Genomic DNA, 21779 nt, shown 5'->3' with positions numbered 1-21779 from the left:
CAGTTGTTAAATGCAATAGTTTCTGATACAAAAGGTGCATGCCAAACGATATACCTCGAAGATTGGGAACTGTTTTTCTTCTTTTTGTCACATGACAAATGACATGTGTTTAACTAAGGCCATAGTTTTATCATCATACTGTTTAAATGCAGTATAATGTGTATTGTTAACATAAATGGGGAGGTGTGTGTGTGTGTGTGTGTGTGTGTGTGTGTGTGTGTGTGTGTGTGTGTGTGTGTGTGTGTGTGTGTGTGTGTGTGTGTGTGTGTGTGTGTGTGTGTGTGTGTGTGTGTGTGTGTGTGTGTGTGTGTGTGTGTTTATGGTGGTGGGTTGATGGTTGGTGTAGGCTGAGCTGAGTATGGCTGCCAGTGTGGGAGTGAGAGGGGGGATGGAGATGAGGAAGCTGCATTCTCTGCCACCCACAGACTGTGCACACAAGACATGCTCCAGTTTCTGCACAATTCTAACGTTTGGTGAATCCTGTGCTTAACCTACAGAGGCTGGAGGATCCAGTGGAGTATCGTGCCTGAAGTCACAGAGCCTGAGGTAACACAAGTCTTCACTTTATCTGTCTCTCCATTCATTTATAGGATGCAAGGAATGCTCTTGCATTGTGTTGGCTGATTTAATTGTCCCTTCCTCCTTATAGGAGCCTCTAAAGGAAGACTTAACTGTGTCGGAAAAATTCCAGTTAGTTCTTGATGTTGCACAAAAAGCACAGGTATTTGCCCATGTGATGATTTTTCTTTTTTTCCAAAGGTGTTCCGGGTAAGTTCCCCATGAATAATTCTTACTTCTTCCTTTTCAGAACCTTTTTGGTAAAATGGCAGATGTTTTAGAGAAGATTAAGAAGTAAGTAGTACGATAAGTCATATGATTTCATTTATGTACACACTGACGTTCATCATGCACTTTTGCGTATAGCTGAATCATGCTGTGTGTGTGTGTGTGTGTGTGTGTGTGTGTGTGTGTGTGTGTGTGTGTGTTGCAGTTTGTTCATGTGGGTGCAGCCCGAGATCACTCAGAAGCTGTACATCGCTCTGTGGGTGGCCTTCATCTCCTCCTGTGTCCTTCCCTACAAACTCGTGGGCTTTCTTTTAGGTAACGCTGCTCACAACTAACATTGCATAAGCCAGCCTCGCAAACATCAAGCACATTTCTCCTCCTCTCTCTCTCTCTCTCTCTCTCTCTCTCTCTCTCTCTCTCTCTCTCTCTCTCTCTCTCTCTCTCTCTCTCTCTCTCTCTCTCTCTCTCTCTCTTCTCGCACACACAAACGCACATAAAACCTCAGGTAGCCACAGGCTTTGATGGCCAATGTTATTGTAGAGGCAAATTGGCTTCTTAGGAAAACAACTAGGCTGACTGTAAAGGACTGTTCCCGATTGTCTCTTGTTAAAGCAGCTGCAAATGTCAGAGCTGTAATATTCACAGAAATGTGAAATTGCTAAAATAAAAAAAAACAAAGCAACCAGTGACAAAAACATGTCAGTGTAATTAGTGCAACTGTGCACCTTCCTTCATGTAAAGGCTCCAAATTAAAGCTGATGTTTTTTTCATGCCTGTTGCTATCCTTCATCAGCTTCATCATTTCTCCGTACAGGGTTGTACGCAGGCATCAAGTTCTTCATCATCGACTTCCTTTTCAAGAGCTGCCCCAAACTGCGGGACAAGTATGACACGCCGCGCATCGTGTGGAACAACCTCCCCACGGACCCCCAGCTGAAGGAGCGCAGCAACGCCACCGTGTCCAGACGGGTGAGTCTCCTCCTGGGCCAGAGGAGCCACGTGCTCAGCCTGGGGCCTCTAGGAAAGACCCATCACTTCTGTATCTCCTGGGCCCCCATCAGCACCTCCTCACCGTGTTCTGAATATGATATGATATGATATATGATATGATACAGGATATGATGTGATATGATATATGATATGGTATGATATGGTATGATATGATATGATATGAAGGATAGATTATTAACAGTTTTGCAGTTCATCCTGAATTCTCAGGGACTACTGATGCTAATGATGCTAATGGCTAATTACTATAGTCTCTTACCTGATCCTTCTGCAGTGAAGATGGCCTGGACGTTCCTCTTACTGAATGTGTGTTGGTGTATGTGTTTGTATGTGTCGATGTGTTGCAATGCCTTTGTAATTGTTGTTTGTGTGTGTGTGTGCATGTGTGTATACGTGTGTGTGTGTGTGTGTGTGTGTGTGAAGTCAGGTTTCTCTCTCTGGTAACACCCTACTAAATGATCTCCCCACCCCCCTATAGACCAGGGCCCGTTCGCTCGAGTGACTGTCACACGTGTGTTCTGTTGTTTCTCTTTCTCAGCTGTCTAATGCGGAAAAGGTAGGGATTCAGGTGTGCCTCTGTTCAGTCAAGTAGTGCCTGTGTGTGCCACCAGCTGACCTAACCTTATGTGTGTGTGTGTGTGTGTGTGTGTGTGTGTGAACATGTACATGTGACTGGATAGAGACACACCCCTGTGACATGAACCGTGTATGTGTGTGCAAACGGATCAAAACATCCCACCTTTGCTGGTTACATGTTGCATATTAGTTCTGTAGAGAGTTTCCAAATAGACTGAATCATTCGCAACAACGATAAGGCCTACACTTGGTCTATGTACAATTGTTATAACTGACCGTTTTAACTCTGCAAATGTGGGATGTTTGTATCCATTGTCACAGACAAACGCTTGGAGTACCTCCACAGTGAACTGTGTCACAGATCTGGCACATTAGACAGAGCTTTAGATGTAGACAAAGTAAATCAAAGTGCATTAGTGATGTGATGTGTTTTTTATCCCCCTCTAGCTAAGGTCAACTATTTAGCTTTCCCTTAGTATAGGCTATAGCTGTACCTACAGATTAGATACAGTCCACAGGAGTCTGTTGACCATAGGGTGGACATCAACACAACTGGAAATAAACAGGCAAATGAGCTTGAGCATGAGAATCTAGCACTGAAAGGCATGGCCACCTATTTGCACTGTCCAAATGTAAGCTTACTAACAGTCATTTCGTATGTGTATAGAGCACATTAAACTGACGTGTTAAACACTGAAACACAGAATTGACCCTGATCTTCCTCTTTATCTCTGTTTCATGCTCTCTTGCTCTGGCTCATACATCTCCACACACACACACACACACACACACACACACACACACACACAAACACACACACACACACAGGATTTGGGTCAGATGTGACACACACACACACACACACACACACACACACACACACACACACAAACATACCAAACACATACATACCAAACATAGATGCTCACACACAAACTCACAGTTTGTACCTAATTCACTGGTACTAAAGAAACTAACATATTTTGTTCACACTATTATCCGACGTGGAGATTTCTGCTGGAGGGCTGGCTTCTTTTGGCTTTTGAGCTTATCCATTTTTGAGAGCACCATGTATAAAGGTTTGGAGTACCTGTCTGAGTGATTTTGTTCAGCTCTAATTTGCTAAGAGTGAGTCTGTTTGCTTCCAGGTCCAACCGGTTGTGTCACGAAGTAGCCTAGCAACAGCCCCCTGTGGTGTCAGCCGTGAAGAGGAAAGTAGCCGAGCGCACAACCTCAAGAAAGGGGCCTTCCATGAGGTCTTCAATCTATCGGAGACTGAGCGGCCCTTACCAGGTGCCTGATTAAAATACATGGACTCCACACATTGTCCTTGCCATACAGTATATGTAAATCCCAGTCATGCTTTCAAGCTATTTCAGCATGGCCCTTCACACTGTTTTAAAATGGAATCACGTTGTCACTCCTTGTTACATTGGGTCTCTGTATTAAATGATGGTGCTGTATTTGCAGTGTGTGAGAATGGCTGGAGATGCTGCTTAATCAACAGAGACAGGAAGATGCCCACAGACTACATCCGAAATGGAGTCCTCTATGTCACAGAAAAGTGTGTATCCTGTCTTATTTCTGTCAAAATATCTCGCTACATAACACAGAGGTGCATTTATGCTAGTTGAATCATTCTTTTAAGATAAAAAAAATACCAAGAATATTGTCAAGAACAGGAAACCATAGCAATAGTACTAGGAAATCAAAAGCACAAACCTTGTTGCCATTGACAGCGGTCATTATATACTTTGTAGCAGTCATTATATAGTTTTAACAGACCACATGAATCGGTCTTCCCAACATTCAGTGAATGGAACTTTCTGCCGCACTCTGAAGATGTATGTAATAAATGAATAGAGAGTTAAAATGAGCAACTTGCACATTGTAAGTCGGTCAAAATGAGAAGTCCAATTTGAAGTACCCTTAGTACACTATTAGATATGATGGAATAGCACTCAGACAAAGTCTGTACCGCATATCCAGTAATTGGTGCTCTATCAGTTCATGTATTTTCAGTGGGTTGGTTCAATCATTAAGGCCATCTTTTGTCTGGTCTCCATTTGCTGTAGCTACCTGTGCTTTGAGAGCTCGAGTTCCCGGTCAGGCTCTTCAAAGAAGAACAAAGTCATCAAGCTTGTTGATATCACAGACATACAGAAGGTAGGTAGCCACAGGCTCAGCCTAGACACATTATGGTCATGTTCTTGGACTTTTAGTGTCTTTCAATTCCTTGTTTTCCCCTATAGTCCCCTATATATTAGTTCTTGTTTGTATCACCCCCTTTAGCAAAAACAATACCCATTGTTTGGTGTCTCTGTATTGTTAGTCATGAAGACATTTTATTTGTTCCACATGTTCCACTAGTTATCCAGATGTAAACATTATCATATTCATGTACATGTACATCATTTTACCACACATTTATAAAAATGTTTTTCCCTCGCCATAAAAATGTTTGACTGAATTGCAGCTGTTATGAGTTTCGGGAGTGAGTCACTGAGTTCTGGTTTATTGTCTGATGTGCTATTTTCAGTACAAAGTCCTGTCTGTTCTACCTGGCTCTGGAATGGGGATTTCCATAGCCACTCCCTCTACTCAGAAGGTGAGATAGACAAGATAAGCGAAACTGAAATATGATCTTGTTTATTGGCTGTAAATATTGCCTTTCCTCTTTGTAATACTATCTACCGCTCTCTCTCTCTTGTTCTTGTCTGTCCCCCTCAGCCCCTGGTGTTTGGTGCCATGATCCACAGAGACGAGGCCTTTGAGGCGATCTTCACCCAGTACATGAAGATTATGACCACAGCCACTCCTGAGACCTAGCGTCCACCTTAGATGGCAGCCGGGTGGCCGCTAGCACTGCTGCACCGCTGGGCCGTGGGACTGGCCGATGTCTTGTCCACTCCCCCCGTCTCACACTGCTGATCTGGGCTCAGGGCCACGGCACACTGTCTCACTGTCTCTCCCTCTCTCTCGCTTAGTCTCAGCCTGGCCGGGCCCACTTGCCATCCCTGTCATGGACGGAGGGACGCCAGGCTCCATGTGACATGGGTCATGGGAGCACATTCCTGTTCCGAGTTTGGTGTGTGTGTGTGTGTGCGTGTGCGTGTGCGTGTGTGTGTGTGTGCGCGCGCGTGTGTGTGTGTGTGTGTGTGTTGTCTCTGTCTACAGGACTGGACAGGCCGATTCTTTTTAAACACGTGACATTTCATCCTGGAGGGAGGCTGGATCTCCTTGCCTGCCAGATTTTGTGTCTCTTTCACTTTCAAGTGTGTGTGTGTGACTCACAGAGAACTGTGGGTTTGTGTGAGTGTGTTCATTTTGCTGTCTAATATCTGTGGTTACAGTATGTTCGAGTGTGATTATCACTGCTGGTATTGCACGGGGGTTATGGGTTATTACATAGGGGGACACAGACAATTGTGCAAATGACAAAAACAAAGTGAAGCCTTTTTGTAAGTTGACATTGTTGCTGTGTGTGTGTATGATATCTCACAGTGCAGCAGCAGTGTGCTTCAGGTGTCTTTTTATGTCAAAATACTACAGACTTATTCAGCTGTGAGGGTCTGTGTAGTTACTTACAGGTATGAAGTTATTTAAATGCCTTTCTTTTGAGCCATCAGTATTTTTTGTTGTTGTCGTTGGAGCACTTGGAACGAATGCTGTGAGCAGATTGAATGAACTTGTCAGAGACTGAAGCACATGTGTAGGAAGTGGTTACTTCTAGTAACATACAGTAACAGGTCACCCACATTTTAGTGTTTCTGCTATGAATGACCGATAATTTCAACCTGCCAACATTACAAATACAGTAGGATAGGGTTTCCTCAGTGAGGTTAGGAGAAAATGTTTCATATGAACTAAGTATTTACTGTAGCTGTACCTTAGCTGGATATAAGGAGTTATGACTGAAATTGAGCTATATGTGCACTATGATTTTTGTTGAATTTCTCTTTCTTTATTGCATTGTGTTCGTCTCAAAAGGTCAGAAAGAATGAACAATGACTTTCTGACCACAAATGAACTGAAGTGTAATACATTATTTAAATTGTTTCTTAATTGGACAGGTTAACACTGTTTTGGAGGATGAGTAAAAATGCGCACCACCAAACACATCAGTTATTATGTCATCTGCACAACATATTTATCTCGTTAAATTCACAGAGATAATGAATAGAACTGAAAGACGTATTGTAAACTGTGACATGCCGTCAACCAAATACTGTATTAGTGTCAGCTTCCTAATTAAAAGTTAGCCACGCACACATTTAGTGGTCTGATTTAAGGCTATTTGTGCTAAAGCAATCCTGAGATCACTGTATTGGCCACTGTTACGATAATTTACCTGCCACAAAGTTATGGTAGCTCATTGGAGATGTAACATAGGGAAATCTATCACATAAATTCTTAGGAGATGCTAATCAAGTTTGGGTAATTAATATTCAAAATATTAACATTAGGTAGAGCTCTCAATCTTTTCTATTTAGATCTGTGTAAAGGTTTCAAGCATTTTAACCGTCTTATGTATACATTAGGTAAACATAATATAAATCCATATGTGAAAAGGGCACCGACCTTATCAAAGGCATTAAATACATAAATTATGTAGTGTGATATTCTGGAGTAAGCTCCAGATTCTCGATGGGTAGGACCTTTGCAGTCTCGGTAGGATTGTTGTGGTATTGACATGCACTGAAGACCATTACTCTCCATAATATAATTTATGATAAACAAATAAAGGTAGAACGTATACCTAACTGATACAGAAAAAACACTTAATGTGGATCTTGTCATTGTTGAGACATACAGTACAAATGTACCCACAGTTTGTTATAATTATTCCACTAAAATGGTCCCATTGAATCGTAAATATATCAAAATTAAAGCACTTCTCAATGTCTGGGGAGGATCTGGACACAAGGTTAGGCCCTTGATCACAGGCATAGAAGCACAGAATGTATTGTGTGAGCAATAGTTTTGCCAAATTTTGTTTTCTTCTGCGTTTTCACTGGCCATTTTTTGCCTAACTGTGATGTTTACGATGGGCTGGGAGCCATAAGCCCAGATTGTGTAGAAGTCTGTCTGAACCCTCCGCACTGGACAAGGGTCATGAAGACTGGACAAATATCTCTCAGAAAGATGGGGACATTTCCATGACCACTCAGTATAGCTCTATGGCAGCCCTGTGGTCATCGTTGAATAACAACAGGCCTTTCCTCTGATGTTGAATTTCAAAATCTCATTAAAATATACAGTCATTGTGCAGGCAACATGACTTGATTAGTTGTGCTCTAGTTGAGAGATTTCTTTTGAATGGTAATCAGAGTATAGCCAGGCCATTACCAGCCCCATCTGGAGATGATCACAGCTTGTGCTAGAGACTCATAGTGCTTCATGACCACTCAACACTGGTGTATTTGTGTGTGGCTCTCTATGTTAACAAAAGTATTTGTTCTGTGTGTAAATGTTCTCCCAAGTATTTTCATAATAGTCTCATACGGTATCACTGTAAAGCTTCATTTACTAATGTCATCTGAGAGATGTGAATTATTATTTGTCATCAGTGTCATCGGTGTCCGAAGACAAATGACTATGAAGTTTATAATAAAACAAATCTGTAATAAAGATGTTCGGTTTTTAAATGACACATTGTGTTCTGTGATGTATTTTTATATTAGTAAATGAATTGAAAGTAGTGTTTGTCTCCCTTAATGGATTGTTTATAATGGGTAGAAACATACACACAACATTCTTATCTCCACCAGCAGGCGTTGCCATTTGAATAGCAGGAAATGGGCCACACAACATCATAACTGTAATTATGCGCTGGTTGGTGAGCTTGATGTGTGCTGAGCTGAACCGGTATTTCAGCCTTTAGGAATGCAGGGCAGTTCAGGTGAGGACACTGGTGTTTGATTGGTGAATGGACCCAGTTCAGAGGAGCACTTCCCTTACAAAAGAGAAAAGCTTAGCAAAGATTAGCAAACTTGTGGGTGATTTACGGGAAACAAATGAGTTCACTAGAAAATATTGCCAGAAGTTTGCCAATGTTGGCCACTGGAGGCAAATTTCCAGCAAAGTTCTGGCAAAAACAAGTTTTGCCAGCAGTTTGCCACTAGTGGCGAATGTGTTTGCCAGTGATTTGCCACCACACTTAGCCAATAATAGCAAACTGCCATGCAGGGAACTTCTGGTGATTAACTAATTTAATGACATTGCTGCAAATTTGCTGCAACATTGCCAACAGTCAACCACAACTGTTTGCCAGAAACCTAATTTGCATGTGAATGCAAATTTGCGGCAACTGTTTGCCAGAGACCTGAAACTTCTGTAAGGGTTTTCACAATTCTGAATATATTGGTTTAGCCAAGTGTGATCACTAGAGGTCTCTCTATAGTTGTGTCTGGTAAAAGGGAGGTGGTATGCACCACATTGATGATGAGTAGTAACATTATATTGTTATATGATGACTAAAGAGGAACATGTGAATTCTACAACTGCCATCATGTGAACTTCAGACATAGTACCTGGCATTCTGTGATAAAGCCTTGCCAGTTTATTTTAGACAGGTATACTGAAAGTACTCCTTTTATCTTTTACAGGTCCAATATCACCTCAATGAACACACATTAATGCTGGTCTGTGTATTAAAGGTATAATCATCATTGATATATGTGAGATTTGTTTTGCTTGGGGTGTGTCATGTATTAAAATTGGATGATGCAAGAACGTACTTAACAGAATTAATGTGGCATACACCTGTGCCTCAATCCTAACACTAGAGGGCACTCATGTAAAAGGAGACACAGCAGGTGTAATAGTGTGTAACTTACTTCATTTATATCGTTCATCTTTTATGCTATTTAAGTCATATTAGACTTTATATTTACAGTGATCTTGTCTTAAAGCAGGTATACTTATAGATATAGCAGAGGTCTTCAATGTTTTCAGCCAAGGACCACTTGGCTAATAGAGACACAGCAATATATTTTATGTAAAATTGTGTTGCTTATTGAACCAGGTCAGTGACAATGTGTAGGGCATCTTAATGTGGCATGTATTTGAGTATTTTAGAATGGCCCCTAAAACAGCTAAACCAGTTATGCTGGTAACTGGTTTGAGCTGGTCTTTGCTGTTGTAGCTGTAGCCTTAACTTGACCATGTGAGGAATACTGGTGTGACCAGCACGTCATGTCAGATATAGCTGGTGTAAGATGGTCATGCTGTTGACTAGCCTGCCAAGCTTGACATTGTTGGTTTAATATGGTCATGCTGGTTTGCTATGACCAACATGGCCAGTTAAACCAGTAGGCTAATGTAGATTAGCAACACCAACTAAATTGAGCAGCGGTGGTACGACAAGCAAAACCAGCTGAATCATCATAAGCAGTGTAAACCAGCTGACGGTATTGGCTGGTCAACCATCATAGGGTGGTCACTGGTCAAACAAGCTTGTCATCCAGCAAACTACCTAAAGCTGGTCAGTCTGTTTTTTTTTGTCAGTAGGGGTGTATATACAGTGTATTGACATTAAAATATTTATACATGGACTTTTGGTCATAAAATGGTAGGCTATCAGAACCCCTGCGATAATTCTGAGAACCCCCTTGTCTGTTTAGTAATATCAAGTGGTGTTTTGGCTTATATATCCAAGTAAGATTTACTGTATGTTCAGCAGATGCAGGGAGATACTTAAAGGATTGGAAACCTCAAAATATTTCTAACTGTGAATATTATTGTAATTTATCATTATTTGTTATCATTATATTATTGGTTCTCACCTTTTATCTTATTGTCTAATAAATGACTCCCAGTGAACTAGCTACTGGAGCAACTCCCCTGGCCCAAAGGGGGTCGAGTGCCTTGCTCAAGGACGCAATAGTGGCAGGCCCTGGGATCATAACCATGGAAACTATCCCATTTGGATGTCCAGACCACCTCCCCATAGCAAAGTGAGTAAAAAGAAAGAAAAATGCTTGCATGGCCAATACTATCATAGATTTCTAAACATATTTTGAAGGCAAAAATTTCCCCATTCTTGTTTAGGGGATTTTTGCTCCTTCCTTGCAAAAGATTATTGGGCCGTCTTGCTTGCAGTGCTTTTGGAGGTCTACCCACAGATTCTCAGGGATGTTTAGGAGGGGAGACTGCAGGGGACATGATAACACCTTCAGCTTGTGCCTCCTGAGATCCATTGTGGATTTTAAAGTAGTCCATTGTGTGTTCAGGCTCATTATCCTGTTGTCAAACCCTTGCTTGTCCCATCTTTTCCCCCTGCTTTTTACAGAGTGATGTTTGCTTCCAATTTGCAGGTACTTAATTGAATCCATTCTTCCCTCTACAAGTGAAATGTTCCCCATATCACTGGCTGCAACAGAATCCCAATGTACTGTATGATCGATCCAGCTCTGTGCAATTGGTGTTCTTTTCATGAGATTCTGCTGCCTTTTTTCTCCACACACCTTTGGTCACCTTTTTTCTCCACACGCCTTTGGTCACCTTTTTTCTCCACACACATTGTGTCTAAAAGTTCTAATTTAGCCTCATCCACTAGTCCACTAGACTTGTTTCCAAAATGAAAAAGGCTTGTTTAGATGTTAATTTGCAAACCTCTGACACAGAATTTTGTAGTGAGGACATAGGGAAAGTTCTATTCTGATGACATGTCCATGTGGGTCATACTGTTGGTGTCACTGCAAATGATCACACTCCAGAGTCTACTGAATCTTCAGGTCTTTTTCAGTCAAACAGGGATTTTGATTTGCTTTTTTTTTTAGTAATTCAGCAAACCGGTCACTCAGAATGTTTTCTTGGTTTTCCAGACCTCAACTTGATCTCCATCTACCCTGATGTAACTGTCATTTCTTAATTACATTACAAATGATGGCCAGAAAAAATGGTTCCCTACCTTCTTGTAGCCTTCTCCTGCATTGTGGGCATCAATTATTTTAATTGCCAGATTGCTAAGGAACTGATATAGGCACACATAGTTAGACGAAGCTTGTTGAGTCAAAAAATCGCTTTGAAATGTTTCATGTCGAACATTGCCTTTTTTTAAAATGATAAAACCATATCTCCAACAAGCTAATTAAGGCAACCTCAGACCATTGAAATGGTTGATCCTTTCCTTTTTTATTCTGAAATTGTATACAAAACTTGCTTAAATATGTTGAAAAACACATTTTTCATCTAACCTTTTTAAAATAAGTTCCACTTTCTTACTTGACTATCCCAGGAACTTAAATTCTGACCAGGGTCCCAAAACCTCTGCATGCCACTATAAATGTAACAAGTGAGTTGACTGCCCTCAGCTCTCACACAATATTGACCAAAATTCCATTGGACTGAATTGGAATCAAAATCCAGCACCTGTATTCTGGGCCTTATTGAGGCGATCATGTCAAACCATTGACCCTCTGCCTTGTGTAAGAATTTGTGTTACGTTGAATAAATTGAAGTACACTGAGCCATTATGTGAGTGCGTGGACACAGACACAGATGGATGGAAGAATGGATGGACCTAAAGGTGGGATGTGTGTGTGTGTGTGTGTGTGTGTGTGTGTGTGGGGGGGGGGGGGGGGGGGGGGGGGGGGTTGTACTGCAGGACTTCAAAAGAAGATAGATAAATTGCAGGTCATTTTTGACCATAGTAGAAGAGAAAAAAGGGAAGACACACAGACAACTCACCATCTACTTTACAGCATGTAAGACACAATATGCCCTGGAAACATTAGCAAATTAATTGGAATACTTAGACTTAAAAAGTCCTTTCTCACCTTAAATCTAATTCATCAAGGGATGCTCTCTCCTTTGTATTTAGTTTCAATTAAACGATGAGCGGCTTTGTGTAGAAAATATGCCATCCTTTGTGTTGAAATGAAGGCTCTCCTACTAATAGCCTCCAAAGGAATGAGGTGGAAATTACTTCTTGAATGCCTATTCAACACAGGCATTTGATTTTGTTTCCCCTTGTACCCTCGCAGAATGTGAATGTGTGAAAGAAAATATTTCAAAATTGAATAAGCGCCCCTTGTTGCCTTTTCACTTGTGATACAGGAGTGATATTAGAAACTGTTTGACTCGAAATAGGATGTGGCCCTGAAAACACTTCAGCGCTGAGCGCACTGCATTTCAAAGATGCTCTCCAGTCATGAATCGGAGAAAAAGTGCCCTTGTGACAGTAAACTCCGATCAAACTTCCACAAACCTGAGGCCACTTCATTGATTCGAGTCAGATAACATTAGGCTTAATGCTGGCCCACACTTGTGCACCAGTCACACCTCTCATTTTGGTAAGTCGTTTTTATAAACGTGCTCTTATCTGTGGTAGTCTTCCTCCCAAGGTGTCCAATCTCATGTCCCGGAGTAGGAGCAGATGTTGAATGGGTATGATGAGTGGAAATCATGGAGCTTTGATGGAGGGGGTGTATTTTTAGAGCAGGGTGATGGAATGTGACATTGCCAGACTCCCCCTGTGCTCCTCCTGACAGGGCAGTTTGTAAACGGTGATGGAGGCGGCGGCGGTGCCACGTGGCTCTGGAGAGGCGTCTCGGTCCAGTGTGCCGTGCGAGGCGTCGAGCGGAGCGGAGAGGCGCGGCGGAGTGGTGGGGAGCTGGCTGGCTGGGCTGGGCTGGGCTGCGAGAGGACAGCCGGCCCGTCCGGCCGTCCCTGCCTCGGCTGCGTGGAGCCACGGGGGACCTGATGGATGGGCGGCGTGTGAGCAATGTGGCCCATCATCGCCCATGAGCTGAGGTGACCCCCGCACTGCATTAGGAACCCATATGACAGTCATTTGGCACCTTATGAAGTAGCCATTTTTCACAGGCGAAATTTCAGGGCTGTGCACGCTCCCATGAGGACACAGGCAAAGCAATTCCTCTCCCAGCGATGACCGTTGCCCTGTGCTTTGCTGAATATATATTAGAGGGACTTTAGAGGGACGCATACAAACCAGAAAATGCCACTATCATTCATATCAGCAGAGAAACATCAACAGTTTTGTGTATTGTGTGTTTTCCGAAAAGCTACTTCGTCATCCAAAATAATTAGCCTCAACTGTCCACATAGTTTTCCGAATGACACTGAAGTGTTCACTGAAAGTACATCATGAGGTGATGCTAGTGGTGTGCTTGGTATTCTGGCTTAAACTGCCAGCTCAGAGCGATCCTTTCGCTAGCAAAAGTTGACATTCCAAAGCCAATTAAGCTTGGGAATCCTCCCTGGAGGTTTTAGCTGAGGATGTTAATTGGGATATAATGTATTCCTGAAGTCCTTGGCTCCCGGTGAGGCTGAAGACACGTTCCTGATGCTGAAGTATCCCGGCCTTAACGGAGAACTTCAGTGGGCTGAAGGAGAAGTAATTGGGGTTAATCCACCCTGTGTAGGGATCTGCTCAAATTCCAATCCTTTTGGTGTTCACTTTGTGAAGAAGTCATTGCCTCCTTAATATCTAACAAATTCTGCAAGCACAAAACTATAGACTCATTTGGGGGGCCTTCCTTTTCCCCAAGGTGAAACACAGTCATGCTATTATATAGTGAAAATCCTTTTGAGCTCAGTGTATGCATGATTAATTCTGAATTAATGAATTAGTGCTTAAAATATCTCAGCTAAAACAATGTCTCCATTTGCAGGCTCTTTCCTTATATCTGCGGGCATTTTCACAGATGTTTGTCTGTGACAGGAGTGGTAAATGGAAACATTAAGCCCAGCGAGATAAGGTGTGCGAACGTGTTTGATCAGAGTTCCTAGCGCTCTCCTGCTCGTTTGTTAGGGAAGCACTTTGTACTGGTCGTGTGTGCTGTTGTGATTCCCCGCAGGCTGGGTTATGAATATGTGCTGCTGCACAAGCCTGCGCGCTGAGGGCCCCATAGGAGACTGTTGTCTGACGAGACTAATTCCCCCATGACACTTCCCCACCGCTCACAGGAGGTGCCATGGAAACACAGTTTACACTTAGCATCAGCGCGCCTCGGACTGCATCGGCGGGCAGGAGAGATGAGATAGGAAACAGCAGCCTGCATGCCTCTCCTCTGGAGCTGGAGAAGATTTCCCTTGTGCTTCCCTGGGATGCTGCAACACATGTTGCCATAGTGGTCATGGATATGAGTACATTGCAAACCCGGAATGAAAGACCTCAAAACATTTGAGGAAACTAATAACCTTGGTTTATTTATCTACTCAATCAATTTAAACTAAAACAAATATTTGATTTGAGTAGTAACTCAATTATTTATATTTAAGATGACGTTAATATGTTAATTCAATAAGGTAACCTAAACCTACATAAAACTGGATTTCTCAAATTTGACCAATGGGCAGTAGCAGCTGGGAAGACAGAGATGTACATCACAGTTGGACAATAAACCAAAATCGTATGACATCTACAGTACTGACCAATTCTCCTTGACTAAGAAATCTGTTTCACATTGAGGGCACAGAGAATTTGTAAGGAGAGTCAAGTAGGTCTCTTAAGTCTCTTGAATGAACATCTCCCCAATGGCTTTTCTTATCACGCTCCATTGACCTCCATTTACTTTAAATCGCATCTACCCACCAGCACATATAGAGTAGACACAGCAGTGACAGCACGCATCTAACATTGAATATTTCAAAGGTATTAACAAATACAATGGGAGTCAGTTCCTAAATGAATCAGGTTAAACATTTTGTTTTATTTTGTTTGTTTGGGTATTATAATATTGTGTTTAGGTTGACTGTGAGTGGTACTAGTGTGATCTGCATGTGGTGGCCTATGTCAAAGCACAACCTAAAGACACGTGTCCCAGATCAGACAGAGCTGCCAACTCTCACGCTTTCGGCGTGTGACACACGATTTTGCCTGTTTACACACGCACTCACGCCATACATGCATTTTCTCACGCAAAACAAAATCAGATTTTGGGCTGAGACTCGTTCGTTCCTTTTAAAACTCCCAAACGGTAGCCTATGGCGCTAAGAGGCGCCACTGTACAGTAGTGCATAGACATCCAAGTTTGCGACAGAAGAAGGAGACACCCGCGGGAGAAAATCGCCTTCTGGTCAGAGAGTATGTTGACAATGACACATATCATAGGCCTATCGTTAATTAAGAACTCACTCTCTTAAATTTAAAATCTTGAAAGAAATCAGTTTTTGTGGATGAACTTCATTCCCTAGCCTACATGTTAACTTTAGACTAACTTGCGCTTTTGTTGCACTGTTTTGTTTGCTGGAACGTGTGGATAAATAACTTCTGGAGAGAGCTAAATCATAGTGCTCACTAAAATCATAAAGGAACATTGCAAGACACTCATCTCTTATATGATCCCTGAAAGATTTTCTTCGACTTGTTAGTGTTTTGAACATGTATTTTATCTAATGACACAAAGCAAAATGAATTGCATCCACATATCCTTGTCATGCATCTTTTATTTCACCCGAGTAAAACCGTGATATAGAAAGCCACCTCACGTATTTCTTAAAGCGACAGGCACTCAATTACACACACCACTAATGCACACTAGGCCTACACACCATTTAAAAATAGGCCTATGAGTAAGTGTAATAGTCTTGAACTCAGTACACAAATGACTAAAAATGTTTAGCTACTAATAGTTATGCAGATTGTAAAATATAACATTATCAACAAAATATGTACAGTTATGAATTCCAAAATATATGCTATAGCAGGGCTCTTCAATTAGCGGCCCGCGGGCCGGATCCGGCCCCCGAGATACTTTGTAGTGGCCCTTGAAGTGTTGGCTGATGTTATATAAGCAAATCCTTATATTCGGTAGAGACGTAAATAGCTGGTGGAAAACACGATAATGGAGGTACAGCGATAGGCTACACTGCGAGTAGCGCCTATAAATAATGTTCTGTGTGGTGCGTTGCAGTTGTAGGCTACTGTGTTACTGGGTATTATGCAAAGACGTTACTTGTGCCTTGCTTCGTTTTTACGCAGCGTCACCAACATGTTGACGTGCGCCAAATCCAAGTTGTTTTCCTCAAAGCATATGGAGCATTTTTGGTGCATGAAATCTCACCGCTAGTGTGCCTCTCCAGTCCAAGCAGATCCTCGCGAAAACATTCGCCACTCGTAATGTAGCTATTGGAGCAAATAGGAGTCGGTTTAAAAGTTTAACTTTGGTGGCATCAGTTCTGTTGCATGCTCTCACTCGCTCTGAAGTCCTGCAGCCACTGCACCTCATCCAATTGCACGTAACGTTGACGTTTAGAATGAGTTGAACATAAGTTCCATCTTAGCTTAGTTTCAACGTAATTTGCTACTACGTTGGAGTTTATAAGCTACTGACATTTTAACGGGTTTCACCACGCAAATAGTTTCAGTGTGAAACGTACACATCCATCGCCTTGATGTCAAATCCACTGTAAGTAACATTGATTTGTGATCACGTTCATCCAATTTAAATGGTGGGGACGTTAAATGTACACTTATGTTGAGAAGAGTTAAATATGCGACCGATTACGCACATTTATTTAATTTGAACACTGTTTGAAACCTATTTGTACCCATTGGAAATTGTATGGACCTAGCAGTTACTGCGCAAAGCTCAGATTCCATTGCTGTTTATGTTATCACAGATTTCATATTATTAGCAATATAGAGCCAGTGTCACCTTCCCAATGCCACTGTGGTAGTCTGTGTTTTTTGGGAATATTTCTGTCACAGGCCCAGACTACCACAGTGGTAGGCCAACGTTGGGAAGGTGACACTGGATCTATATTGCTAATATGTTGCATTTTGTAAAAGAATAATGTCGGTTTTTTAGTGGCTATTGGGAATATTTCTGTCACAGGCCCAAATACAACAAAATAGCCACTAAAAAAACGACGGTAGCGGTATTTCTCCGGCCCCTCAGTTGTGATACTTTTCATGGACTGGCCCCTATTACAAACTAATTGAATAGCCCTGTGCTATAGAAACATATGACCATCTTTTTCTCTGTGGGTGGAGGGTTGAGCAGAATCTTAGATGGCCACTAGTGTGAATGATCACACAATATTCAATATTAGGTTACTGATGATTAAATCACCAAATACACTAAAATTGTATTTGGTATTTATATTGTTATAAAAAAGCATCGAAAAAGTATCGAAATCACAATTCTTGACTTAGTATCGGGATCGAAACAATAATTTTGGTATCGCGACGAGTGCGGTAAAAAGTTTTGGTCACCCCCGACAGAATCTCACTCCAAGGTTTTTTGAAAAGTTGGCAGCTCTGAGATCATATTGATATTTTATTGATATCTAGCCTATCAACAAGCATCTTCAAAAACATAAATACTGTTGAAAGCACGTATCATTAAGTTTGATTATTGCATGTTGTTTCAAAGGATCATGAGGAAAAATAATAGTTATGAGTTAGGCCTACTTTTCGTTTTTGAAAGGTTAAGATGTGTTAACGAGTTTGACTGTTCGGTTTACAGTGTACATTTACGCAGTCGTTCAAACCGAGTCCTTGAGGCCGCTGTCCTGAGGTTGAACTTCTTTATCCTCTTGCCATTAGGAGCGCATAGCTGTTGATATAGCACTCCCTTGCAGTGTGTAGTGTGGTCCATGGCAGTTTGAGGCTGAACTGAAGCCGCGGCATGAATATGTGAGGCTCATTTTCTGCGCCCCGGCTCGAGCATGCGTTATGCCTCAGAAGCTCATTAATTAGGATGCTGATCGCACGTTGGGAATAAATGCCGTTGCTCACGGAAGTCTTGATGTTCATGCTAAAGCTAAAGCTGTCTGATTGTCGATCCTAATGAGCTGCTGCGCTGTTTACTCGATATGCATGGTGTGAGGCGCACAGGGGCTAGGAGTGCGTGTTTTTAATGATGTTTATTTGCCGTTACTTTGAGGAGTGGGAGTATTTTGCGCTAATCAGCAGATGTTTAAGTTAAAGAGGGAGCACTGGGCACAGCTGTGAAGAACACTACGCAAAGGAAGCTTGTTTTCTTTAAAAGGTCCTGCTTTTCAATCAACAAGAAGGATACAGTTGTAGGCTACTTGTTAGACACATGTAGTTCTTTCTTTTTTATTTTAATCTGTGCTTAATTCTATAGGCAAATGTTATTGTGTACTAAACCAATAAAGGCTTTAATAGGAGTCATATTATGCTGTACACAATACTCTATTCTAGACATAATACTGCAAAGGTATCTCCATACAATTATGTTAAGACTCTTCTCTAGGCCTCTGATGAATTGTAATGACTTTACAATGAACTCGCAAATGAGTTTGGCTTGTTAAAAAGCGCTGACACAAGAACACTTGTGAGCCTGGGCCTGAGTCAATTGTTCAGGATATTACAAAATCCCGGAGAGCGCTGTGGTCTCCCCAATGTCTCTGTTGTGTTGCCTTGGACAGGGTGAGTGGACAGCGTGTGCAATAAAACTGACGCTGTCACTTGTTGTCACCACAGTGACACATTGATCTGGACTATGAAAGCAGCCGCATGTCAATGCCTTAATTCCTCGTGTCAACCAAAGTGAGAATGCTTTATTATTTGTGGAGAAGAGAGAAGGACACGTGGACCTTTACAACGACGAGTTTATAGACAAGATCTCAGAGCAAGCAGGTCGCTGGTGACAGGTGACAGGATGAGAAAATTGCAGCAGCACAGGACGGAGGTGGAAGGTTTAACACTGACAATGCTCTGGAGCGTCTGGTCAGAGACGCCCTGCGCTGATGAGCTCTGTGGTTTACTGGCAAATCCCATGTTGCCGGATTCATGGAAAATAAGACAGGAAAAAAAAACAAATCCTGCAGCAGAGGAAGGGTCTATGTTTAACCGTTGGTGTGCAATTACTCTGTCACTAACAATCACCTCACAGAGGCTTTCATCAGGCTTCCGTCTGTCACCCAAGCCTCGTCACTGAATCAAATTTGATAACACACTCTCCCCTCCCTCAAATAGCAGAACAAAACACAATTTCCTCTTTTTATACACCACCATTTCTCTGTGACATATACCTTGTGTGTCCTTTCGTGGGTTATTTAATTACCATGGCTGACGTGGGCTTTTGCACATTTCTGTGTCATCCTGGGCCACTTGGAGGATGGCTAATCATATCACCGTGATTCTCAGACTGAAGGGGCTGGCAAACATAATTGTCCTTGCATGAAAGTACTCTCCAGTTAAGCCATGCTAATCAGCGGGCTGCTAATGGTTTCTTTAGGTGAGATGTATCCAATGCCTGGTTGCATTGTGAATGACAAGGTGTCATCCAGAGCCCAAGGTAGGTAGCTCCTCGCCTTCAGCCCAGTGGAGCGCGGCGGGCAGGCAGGGATGCCAGGCTCGGCGGCCGAGCGCACCAGGCAAGACGGGGGCGGATGCTGGCTGCAGATGAGTGGGTTTGTGGACGCGCCTCAGGTCCAGCAGCTGCCGCCTCGGCACCATGGAGCGGAATTGGCCCCGGGGTGCTGAAACGTGCGCTCGCCTACCCCACACTCTCTTTCTCTCTCTCTTTCCCCCTCTCTCTCTCTCTCTCTCTCTCTCTCTCTCTCTCTCCCTCCATCTATCTCTCTCTCTCTCTCTCTCTCTCTCTCTCACACACACACACACACTCCCATCCTTGTGATTTTTGAATAATTACTGGCTGTCAGGGAGAGGCCCAGGCAACTGGTTGGGCTCCGCAGTGTCTCGCTCACGCCTGGTGCTGAGGCTCCCACAGGAGGAGACCTGCTTCTCTTCCACGCTCGTCGCCGTTTGACTGGCTTGACTTTCCCGCCGGATGCCCACAAGTCTCCCCGCCTTTGAATAATGGAGTTGGGGGGGGGGGGGGGGGGGGGGGACGCTACGCACATGCCCTCTGCTCGGGGGGCCGTAATGTGCTGGTGACTTGTTGGCAGCGGCGGACTGGGATCCACACCAAGCCTTTTCAAGATCAAACACCATAGTTCACAGATGTTACATTATGTCTTCCCTGCTCTCTCCTCCGCCATGCTGAAGATGAGCACTCCGCATCGACTGAAAGACAATATACTCCTACAAAGGGGAAGGTTAATGCATGCAGGCTTGAGAATAGAAATCAGGCCATTCCTGCAGGGTGTTTTAGATGTCTATAAATGGATGTACTCTTCAAAGGACTCATGCTTTTGTCATATCATGTGTATATCATCACATATAGTTGGATATAGAAAGGGTGACAAATTTATTCTGTGCTGACAACCTACTGTGTAGACAGCTTGGAATAATAAACATACAGTATATTCTTACATGAATTTATACTCAATGGTGTTAACTAAAACAACTGATTGTCAAAATGAAAGACTGTGGATTTGTTGTTGTGTGATCGAAGGTCTATGAGTTATGGCACATACATCTGTGTGTGTGTGTGTGTGTGTGTGTGTGTGTGTGTGTGTGTGTGTGTGTTTGCCTTTGTGGGTGGGTTGTGTGTGTTCTGTCTATGTGTGTGTGTGTTGTGGCATGGGACTCAGTCATGATATGCCTTGATTGAACAGGTTTCCATCTCCGGTTTCTGGGCTCATACCATCTGGATGAAGCACATAGCCCATTAGTCCTCTCCCTCAAGTGGAACACCACTCAACTTCTGACAAACTAACTTTCGCTTAGTTCCACCGGTCTGCTTCGCCTTCACGTTTGTGTCTGGTGTGTGTGTGTGTGTGTGTGTGTGTGTGTGCGCGTGCGTGCGTGAGGGGCAGGAGGCCTCCATAAGGGTTATGTCAGCCACAGCCACAGCCACTCCAGTGCACAGAGCTGCCTCTGAACAGCAGGGCGCTGGAGGCTGCTTTGAACTCTGCAGACAGACCAGAGCTCCACTGCAGCTGTGCTGCCATCGCCATGGGAATACATGTGTGCATTAAGAAGCCTATATATAAACACTATATGAGCACAAAAACAACAAGTAGCAGGCGTCAGTTTCACTGACGTAAATTGTTGTTTTAAAGGAAACAGACACTCTGTGATTGCTGTGATTTTTACACCTTCATGTCTTCTCAGCTGAACTCACACGTACATATTTTTAGTGCATGTGTCAAGATCTTATAACGACTCGTTTAGTGATGTGAGAACGTGCTGTAAATGATTCAAAACACTGCACTATCAACGGCTGATATGCATTACTGTATGTTAAAGATGTGTTTGGGATCGCCTATAAAATTGCATTTAAAACCTAAACAGAATAAATAATCCTAACACTCACATACATTTAAGAAATGTGTACATGATACATGCAAATGCTCAAGCCAATGTTGTGCAGATTATGGCAACTCAAAAAGAATATAACATCAAGGGCTCTCTAATATTTCCCCCATCTGTGTTGGACTGGGAGAGGGGACTTTTGCACTTCAGCAGTTGGCCTGCGGGGGGCAGTGTTATTGCACGGGAGGACGGTGACGAGCGGCAGGCGAGATGAGTGCTGCTGCCCACAGCAACAAGACGTTGG

At 42.8% G+C, this 21779-nt stretch overlaps 1 protein-coding gene across 2 annotated transcripts in view; it reads left to right on the top strand.

The window, feature by feature from the left end:
* Positions 1 to 8023, top strand: part of gramd4a (GRAM domain containing 4a) — a 32354-nt gene extending 24331 nt beyond the window's left edge. For both annotated transcript variants that reach the window (XM_062518104.1, XM_062518105.1), the window contains 10 exons: positions 498 to 546; positions 650 to 721; positions 809 to 852; positions 992 to 1101; positions 1601 to 1755; positions 3519 to 3663; positions 3841 to 3934; positions 4446 to 4536; positions 4910 to 4978; positions 5101 to 8023. In XM_062518104.1, the coding sequence (XP_062374088.1) occupies positions 498 to 546; positions 650 to 721; positions 809 to 852; positions 992 to 1101; positions 1601 to 1755; positions 3519 to 3663; positions 3841 to 3934; positions 4446 to 4536; positions 4910 to 4978; positions 5101 to 5199 (928 nt within the window). In that variant the 3' untranslated portion in view covers positions 5200 to 8023. The remainder of the gene's footprint in view (positions 1 to 497; positions 547 to 649; positions 722 to 808; positions 853 to 991; positions 1102 to 1600; positions 1756 to 3518; positions 3664 to 3840; positions 3935 to 4445; positions 4537 to 4909; positions 4979 to 5100) is intronic.
* The last annotated feature ends 13756 nt before the right edge of the window (positions 8024 to 21779 follow it).

Source organism: Sardina pilchardus, chromosome 17, assembly GCF_963854185.1.
Source record: "Sardina pilchardus chromosome 17, fSarPil1.1, whole genome shotgun sequence".
NCBI lineage: Eukaryota > Metazoa > Chordata > Actinopteri > Clupeiformes > Clupeidae > Sardina > Sardina pilchardus.
The sequence above is the reverse complement of the archived record's forward strand: the minus strand, read 5'-3'. Positions and strand labels throughout refer to the sequence as shown.